Consider the following 9,354-nt stretch of genomic DNA (forward strand, 5'->3'; position numbering starts at 1 on the left):
GAGAACAAAAGTAGTAGCACTCGCTTCGGAAGCTAGACACGGTTTTGCAGGTCTTTAATTTGATCTGTGAGAAATGTATTCTATGCAATACTCGCTCTATAAACATATGCTAGTTAGATGCCTGTACGCTGCTACGAAGTAAAAGGGCTCTATTTCACACACACACATGTGTGTGTGTGTTTTACTTTGTTTCAAACCACATCCCTACAAACTTTAGCACCTTCTTCGTCGTCCTGACATTCTATAAACGGTGTTCAAATAATGATGTGTGCCATTCTAATAGAGCGGTTACTTCAATATATTCAATCATTGATTAACGTGAACTCTTGATCATACCAACTAAAGATGTATCTCAATGCTACCGACATTTTTATGAAACTATGGACAATCAAAATGAACTCTCTTCAATTCTGTTCAAATATCCATTCCTTTTAACCTTGAAATTTCAACAAAGATAATAATACATTGCTTCCATAGTGTATATTCTTCAACAACGTATATTAGTACATAGTATGGTGAAAACTGAAACCATATGTTCATGTAAAATGAGTTCCTAGGGCATTCTCTTATATTGCACTTCCTTCGTCTCGCGAATCCCCTCGCCTTCCTCCCTCGAGCAGCGAAGCTTGCGGACTCGTCTGCTCCCTCCTGCCAGCAGTGACGCATTCTTTGTTAAAATCGACTGCACACGAGGAGCTTCATACCCACGATCTCCTTCCTCCCTGTAATATATCTGATCTGATTTGGTTGCTTCGTCCAACTTCCCTGCCCTTCCCCATGACGCCCAAATGGCACCAAGGATATCTCCCTATTGTGAGAGGGGATCCCATGAGCACAGGAAAAATCTCTCCTGGTGGTATGCCACCCTGGGTTTTCCTTCCTCAGCAACCAAATGAGCCCTAAAGGCATCTTGAACATCCCCCTCCCTCTGTCCAGCGGTGGCTCATGCACCTCCCTGATGGTGCAATGGTCTCATTTTCATCCTTACATGTTCCGGTGCTGAGGAGAAAAGGGAGCTGACGAGGCGGACGAGAAGCTATAGTGGCGGGCATGTGAGGCGGGGTTGGGAGGGAGGCGTCTATGAGCCGCAGAGTCCATGGGAGAGGCGGGGGGTCCAATTGAATGCTCTTATATTTCTTTACAGATGGAGTAGCTGGCTCCATGACCCCATGATTAATATTGCCGAAGACTCTAAGAACTTTCCATCCTCAACCGAAATATAGCAGCAGCTACGCTTCTTCTGTTCCCTTCAGGTAGAGCTCCATCTACATTTCTCTTCACATCTCCCACGGGGGAGGAATCCACGCAACTCTTCGAGTCGGCGGCTGACATGCTCTAGTACATGTCGAACATCGTCCGAAAAAAGCTACAGGTCTTGTTCCACTTGTATAACAACTTTTTTTAGGCAATTTGTAGTATAACAACTAAATGGATTGGTAGTATACCTGACCATGGGATACCCGGCCCGACCAAAAAAAGCCCGACCTGACCTGACCCGGTCTTGCCCACGGGCCAGGCCTGGGCCCAAGTTTTGAGCCTGTAGCACACGTCGGGTCGGGCCTGGGCTTGACTTTTTTGCATTTTAGGCCCGAGGCTCGGTGGGCCTTTTCACTGACGGGACGAGCTCGGGCCTAAAAACTAGGCCCGACAGACGGGCCTGAGCCTAGGTTTTCCGCCTTGGGCTTTGTTAGGCCCGGCCCGACGGATGGCCAAGTATAATTGGTAGTGAGGCTTTTTAGTTCTAGGACTCCATGGAAGTATTTCATAATTTAAAATTCATTTTTTTATTCTAAAAAGCAGAAAAATACATACATAAGTACTTATAGATGTATGTAAATTTTTATTATGAAATACATTTGTGTGAGCTCACAAAAAAAAACCATGGCCAAACAAAATCATGTCCATGGAGTATATCTTAATAGTGAATAGTACATGTGCTAGAAACATTATGATTTTGTTATTTTAGTGTAGCTCACGTAAAAAATGTATTTCACCGTGAAACTTTACACGCAAGTAGTGTACATTCATAGATAGGTATGTGTGTGTGTATTTTTTTCAGAAATTTTTGGAAAATAAAAAATTTCAGGCTTCATTAGCTAGAAACATTATGATTTTGTTATTTTAGTGTAGCTCACGTAAAAAATGTATTTCGCCGTGAAACTTTACACGCAAGTAGTATACATTAGGTATGTGTATAATTTTTTCAGAAATTTTCGGAACATAAAAAAATTCAGGCTTCATTAGCAATTCTCGCTAAATGGGGCACTTTCCAGAAAAGCTCGACAGAATTGCGCGACCGATACGCAGCAGTAGTCCCAGTTGCACTCTGCCGCTAACACTTGAATTATACAAGTATACAATCAATTGCTAGTGTCCACAAACACAATATACAAAGTCACACGCCACCGGCGAAGTCGAGACTATCCAGTGCCAGTAGGGCTTCTTATTTCAGGGGCAGCGACAAGTAGGTTCAGATCTTAGTTCCTCAGGGTGTCCATTTTGATTTCAACACGCCAGCTGCAATACAGAGCAATGAACCCTTCAACATCGCACCTGCGGGCGCACTCAGTTCTTGTGCTGCATCCTGCCGCTCTCCGCGCCTGCATATGGGTCAATGGTGACATTGATCACCGCCGGTTTCCTGGCGCGGAACGACTCCGAGAGGGCGGATCTTAGCTCGTCCGGTGTCTCGACGAGATAACCCTTTCCTCCGAACGCTTCCATCATCTTGTGGTAACCTGCCCCAGGAACGAAGGAGGTTGGCGCGGGGTCATCTTTGTAGGGGCCTGTTAACTCATCTGGGCCTCTTCTGTCGCCACCGTAGACACCGTTGTTGTTGAACACAATGACGACAACGGGCAGCTGGTACCTCACCAAGGTCTGCAAAGTAAAAACAGAAGATTGTAGATAGTTAGGAGATCTGTATTTGGTCCAACGTAGTGGAAAAAAATGTTTGATGTGTCATACAACTATTTTATTTACAAGGAAAAACCATTTTCTTCAAGGTCAGACTAGTTATCAGGCACAAACACACACAACAAACAAAATAAGCAAGGCCCACATGAAGGATACCTAAACAAGGCTGTTAGAAACAACAAAGGCCATCTGAATGAAGCTGGCAAACAAAGAAAAAACATATAACCGATAAGAGTAACAGCCAAAAGTTTGATGATGTATAAGTCACTAGAATGATTCTCTAACTGGTACCATGGAATGAATTGGTAGCACAGGTCCAATTATCTGATGGGCCTGATTGCCACACATGGGGTCAGAAAGGACAATTTACTGTCCATTCAATGTACTATTGTCTCACTCTCACCTGTGGAATTGGGTCGAGTGGTAATTCTCACCAAAGATAATTTGCTCAAAAGAAACCGGCAAGGAAGGAAGTCGTGTTGCTCGGACATGATGAGGCTATCCAGCACCTCCTTTGATTGTCACGTTGCTCGCTTCATGTGGGGGTTAGTGCGCATAGATTTCAATTTAAATCCTTCAACTAGCAACACACATTGTTTGGGCAATGGTTAGATGGTCTAGGATGGAATCTTCACTCTACTACCATGTGTGGACCTGTGGCAGTTTGTTGGGTTATTTTGTTGTGCCACAATGACGTTATATTTTATAAAAAAGCTTTTCGTTATCCAAACCAGGCTATTCTCGTGTGCAAGATTGCTACGATTATGGGCAGTTGGGCACTATCGCGAAACATCTGGAGACCCCTGGAATGGAGTTCTGTTCTACTGATATTTGGTGAATCTAGAGGTGGCTGGGCAATGCTGGCGTTGCTTAGTGCTTTTTAGGCATGTTCGATGCTTTTTTTTTCCCGCCACTAAATAGCCTAAGGACTTTTTTCATCCTCACCCAACAGCACATTTGTGTTTACAATGCTGGTGATATCTGTAAGTTGCCAAAACAGGTTTTCTACATTCAAGACATGTATTTACAAATGCACCAGCATGAACAATCCTCAGGCACCTATTTTTTTTTGTCAAAACTACCAAACCACAGCTTTAAGAATCAATTTCAAGGACCATACTTGTTGGAAAAACAGCATAGACTACGGAAATGATAAAAGTGTAGTTTGTGCAACATTTTGCAAGGGGCATATCAAACTGTGAAATTAATGTGTGAAATATACTATTTAAATGACAATTCATCTTTGTGTACCAATTGAGCCTTTTTGCCATGAAGTCATAGATAAGAGTGTGTTCGAGAAATCATAGTTCACAATAATACTTGTGAGAGTTGATGTACTTGGATGATGTGTCTAGTATTGTCTGAATTATTGACAATGGTCATTTCTACTGTCCTGGAAAGGCAGCTCAGCGGTTCATATCGTGTCCCCATATAATGGCTATAATTGCTTGGTACCTTCTGGTACTACATGCCAAGACGCTGTGAAGGTGGAGGTACCAAGTCACAAGGGTAGAATAGCAATGTTTCATGGCATTTTCTGATCGCAGAGACTACCGGGTACAACCCTATCCCTCACTGGCTACTTGCAAAAACTTCACACACGTGCAAACCCTCCCCTACTGTTTATGAGTAAGAAAAAGAAGCTCGTCTATGCCTCTAACAACTCTAACGGGCAACCATAACGTCAACCCCCACACGCCTCCTCCATGAGTTTCCCTAGCTGGACAACCTCTCAACCCTGCTTTGCTTCCATCTCCAAGTCCGGCCTAGGTGTAGCAGGCCGCCGGCAGTAACTGCAGCATCGGCTGCGCAAGCGTCACAGGTTCATCGCCATCAGTATCAACCTCAAACACATATCCGACATTACAGGGTACCACCAGCCAGAACTTGTCTCCGCACTGACCTCGAGGTACTCCTTTTCAGATCCAACCGCTTGGGTGCATCCTCCCATCCATGCTCATCCACCCCTGCCACTGCTCCCACTACTCAATTTTACCTATGGCTGTTTGTAAAGTATAGAATGCTGGTGTATAGTGTCTGTGTTTCTGTGTTAATGAGTTAAAGATGTCTTCTGAAGATTAATTTATGTTGCTGTGTGAGATGTGTGGTTGATCCTCTCTTTTGGCATCTGTAACCCAGTAAGAAATTGTACCTACTTTTCATTGTTCAGTTCTGCTTAGGAAGTACCAGTACCTTGTGGTACCTTCTAAGCACGGTAGAAATGCTCATTGACAATAGCATGAAGTGCCCAATCTACTACCCTTGTTTGGCTCAACCAAAAATGTCAATTTCAGCTCACAACAGCATGATACAATAGCAAAAGAAAATAACAACATGAAACAAACAAGGTAGCAATAATACTTTTGCGCAAATTAAACCAAGTAGCGGATGCCATTACACGTACCTCAACCTCCATTGCACTGAAACCAAATCCAGAGTCGCCCTCCACAGCAACTACGAGCCGTTCTGGCTCAGCCACTGCTGCTGCAACACAGTACCCCAACCCAACACCCATCGTTCCCCATGTCCCTGCATCCAGTCTTGTCCTTGGCTCATTCTGCACAAGCACAGCCCTGCCAACATCCATGGTATTGGCCCCTTCCGAGACCACTATTGGAGCAGGGCTCCCCTCGGCAAGGATCGCATCACGAATGATCCGCATGGGTGTCATGAAATTGAACGGCACAACATCCTTCACAAGCTGTGCCTCCATCTTAAGCACATTATCCTTGCTCTTCTTGGTGATTGCATCAACCCACAGGTGCGATCGCGCCAGGCAGAATGGCTGATCCTTGATCTCCCTGTTGAGGAGCTCAACGACTCTCTTTGCATCCCCAACCAGACCGACCTGGGGCTTCCGAAGCTCAATTTCATCTTCAGAAACGTCCACAAGTATGAACTTGACATCCTTGGACCACTTGGGAGGCTCACCGAAGTGAAGCAACCAGTTGAGCCTCGCGCCGACGACGAGCGCCACATCGCACTGCCCAATGGCGAGGGAACGCGCGGCGGTGGAGGAGAGTGGGTGCACATCCGGCACGACCCCCTTCCCCATGGGAGTGGGAAGGAAGGGGATGCCGGTGGTGTCCACCAGCTTCTGGATCGCCTCCTCGGCGCGGGCGTACGCCGCGCCCTTCCCGACCACAACCAGCGGCCGCTCCGCGCGCCGGAGCAGCTCGGCCGCCTCCACGATGCCCTGGTCCAGGGACTTGTGTTTCGGCGGGGACGGATCGGCGGAACCGGCCGCGGCCACGGCCTCCGCTATGAGGGAGGCCGCCTCAGATTCGGCGAGGGTTTGGTGGAGGACGTCGGAGGGGATGTCGAGGTAGCAGCCGCCGGGGCGGCCGGCGACGGTGGCGGCGAGGGCCTGGAAGACGAGGCGGGGGATGTCGGCGATGGCGGCGGCCTTGACGGCGAGCTTGGCGAAGGGCTTGGTGGCGGCGATCTGGTCGAGCTCCTGGAAGTCGCCCCGGCCGGCGTCTCGCTGGTCGCAGGAGCCGGAGACCATGAGGAGCGGCCAGGCGTTGGCGGTGGCGTGGGAGAGGCCGGCGAGGCCGTGGACGCAGCCGGGCCCGGAGACGGTGAGGAGCAGGCCGGGGCGGCCCGTGAGGAAGCCGTAGGCCGCGGCGGCGTACCCCGCGGACTGCTCGTTGCGGAAGGCGAGGAAGCGGCAGCCCGCGGCGGCCGCGCGGGAGGCCAGGGACGTCACCGGGATGCCCACCACCCCGAACATGTGCCGCGCCCCGGCGGCCGCTAGGGCGCGACCTGCGAGCGCGCTGCCGTCGACCCTCGCGGCGGAGTCGGACGCCATCTGTGGTGGTGGTGTGGGGATATCCGGCTCCGAGTGGTTGGGTGGGTGGTTCACGGAAGTTTATAAAGGGGGTCAGTCAGTCAGTCACAGGCGGCGGCGTGCCGGCGGGCGCGGCGGGGCAGATGCGCCTCCCCGGAGCCTGCGGTGTATCTGGTGGCGTCCGGCGGCCGGTGGGGGAAATCTGCTGGATGTAGAGGAGGAAAGAGTGTTCCTTTCTTCCTTTTGCTCTGCTCCTCTCCTTCACCAACATGTTTGTTGCCCAGAGTCTGCATAGACTTCATCATCATGTTCAAAAGCACTTTCCCCTCCACAGAAATGATCAGGCCAACATAGATAGGCAACTCAATATAGTTCCAGATAAAATGGCTATCAATGAATATGCTTAGTACAACAGTTATTAATGATCGTCTTGAAGGTGCTGATTGACACTGACGCTTCGGAGTCTGGGAACTTAACGGGATACTAGGTGAGTCTAACGGTTGTGAAGCTTCTTTGTTTTTGTTGATCGGCCGTTCTCGACATTTGTTCCTTTTGTATTTTATCTTTCTTTTTTTTGGACGTGATTGTATTGCTTCTGCCACAACACCTATCGTTGGCTTTATATGGCGTTTCGGGAGAGAGATCCAACAATTGTTTTTTTTCCTCTCCAACTATTTCTCCTTTCACAAAATCGATTTACCCAAATTAAATTCAGCCAACTTCTATTTTGATTGTGGTACCATGGCAGATGCTTACATACACACATATACGCTCACCCATATAAACACATTCACCGTATCCTTATGGCACCTTCGAGATACTGAGGCGGCACACCATTTTGAGAATGGCGAAGTCACCACAGATGTTCATTTCCTTTATTGTTGATTCAGTCTAATTTTTAATCTCCAAAAGGATGGTGTATAATGTAATTTTGTTTTGTATTGGTCGGTTTGCCTCCAAGTGTCTTTCATTGTACCAGTTATTATTTTCCTTCAAATATAAGATGTCCTTTGGATGTCTCTTTGAAAAAAAAGCCTAAAAGCATTTTTGGCATGATACACAAAAGAAACTGAAAATGTTAAGAATATGGAGTCAGGATTTGCCCAACTTGCTGAAGGGAATTGCCAGGCTCACGATACATAATTTTTTTCATTTTGACATGTTTAAGACAAAAATCTACTCTTTTTCTGCAGTAATAATAACTCCAGATCACCATCTTTTTGGGTTTAGGGAAACCGTTTTTCTTTTAGTTCGTTACGCATGGACCTACGCCGCAGCTTTCAGCCCAGACGTGCCTGGCCCACTCTCCTGTACTCAGGCCCGATCGATCCCCACCACCCACCACCCACCACCACCGTCTCTCCTCCGTCCCTCACCCCTTCCAAGCGGTAAGCCCCTCATTCTCCACCACGAATTAGCGACCTCTCACCATTCTCGCGTGCGGTACATTACTACAAGAGATCGCCGGGGAACACCGCCAGCGACTGGAGGTGACGACGATGAGGGAGATGGAAGTCCCTCATTAATTACACATATATCTATACCTAATAATAAAGGGGCTATTGCTTCTTGCGTTACATCACGAAAATTGCCGCCAAACTTACAAAATATTACCAACCAAAGTGATAAAAACCATTTCACATTGGGGGATCCCCCGCCTGGGCCGGCCCATGCAGTACAGACCTCCTATCCCACGCTCTGCGTGCTGGGAGAAGACGTAGCGCGCCCGTTTGGGCCGGCCCATGTCAGGGTGGCCTGTTTTTATTTTTATTTTTCGTTTTTGTCTTTTTCTACTTTAAATAATTTGGACTTAAAAAGAGTTCCTAAAATTTAAAAATGAGAATTTTAAAATAAAATATTTAAAATGTTTTTGGATTCAAAAAATGTTTGTGATTATATAAAAAATCTTTGCTTATTAAAAAATTGTTCGGAAATCAAGAAAATAAAATTTCTTGTGTTAATAAAATGTTGATGAATTTGGAAAAAAACGCCAATTCAAAAATGTTCATGAATGAAAAAATATGCTAAAAAAAATCAGAAAATTGATTGTAAATTACAAAATAGTTTATTTGTTCTTAAAATGTTTGCTGATTCAAAAAATGATCATGCATTTCAAAACATGTTCGTTAAATCAAAAAAATCTTTGTGAATTTCAAAAACTGTTTCAAAAATTTCCAAAACAATGTTTGTCCATTCTAGAAATGTTCATTGATTCAACAAAATTGTTAAAAAACACAATTTTAATTTGTTTTGCAAACAGTATAAAATGTTCATGAATTTAAAATATGTTCTTGACTTTAGAAAATGTTCGAAAATTTGTAGAAGTGTTCATGAATTTGAAAAATGTTCACGAGTTTAAAAAAATGTTCATGATTTCAGGAAATTGAGAGTGATAGTGTATCTCGATGATGCATCAAAATGTGATCATGGCCATTGAAAATTATGATATTTTTTTTCTCCCGTTGCAACGCACCAGCCTTTTTGCTGGTTTCTCAATCCAGCAGACCAAAGGAAATCTTCCACTTATGGGCATCCAATGTTCTTTTCGTTGAGTTTAACATGTTAAATTAGGAGCCTTTAGTTGTCTATTGATGTTAGCATACTTTGTAAGTTTGTATGATGGAAAACTATGCATGTCAAACTATGAA

The 9,354-nt window shown here is 45.8% G+C and overlaps 1 protein-coding gene across 1 annotated transcript; it reads right to left on the bottom strand.

The window, feature by feature from the left end:
• Nucleotides 1–2,221: 2,221 nt before the first annotated feature.
• Nucleotides 2,222–6,954, bottom strand: LOC125545867 (2-hydroxyacyl-CoA lyase). The gene is made up of 2 exons (XM_048709924.1): nucleotides 5,321–6,954; nucleotides 2,222–2,880 (listed from the first exon to the last, which is right to left on the bottom strand). Exons 1-2 carry the CDS (start codon nucleotides 6,725–6,727, stop codon nucleotides 2,566–2,568), a joined length of 1,722 nt encoding a protein of 573 aa, XP_048565881.1. The 5' UTR covers nucleotides 6,728–6,954; the 3' UTR covers nucleotides 2,222–2,565.
• Between the last annotated feature and the right edge of the window lie 2,400 nt (nucleotides 6,955–9,354).

This window comes from Triticum urartu, chromosome 3, assembly GCF_003073215.2.
Source record: "Triticum urartu cultivar G1812 chromosome 3, Tu2.1, whole genome shotgun sequence".
In the NCBI taxonomy this organism is placed as follows: Eukaryota; Viridiplantae; Streptophyta; class Magnoliopsida; order Poales; family Poaceae; genus Triticum; species Triticum urartu.

Coding starts and splice junctions, on each gene's coding strand:
- LOC125545867 (XM_048709924.1), bottom strand. CDS start 6,727: ATGGCGTCCGACTCCGCCGCGAGGGTCGACGGCAGCGCGCTCGCAGGT. Junction 2,881..5,320: donor TCAGTGCAATGGAGGTTGAG/GTACGTGTAATG, acceptor TTTACTTTGCAG/ACCTTGGTGAGGTACCAGCT.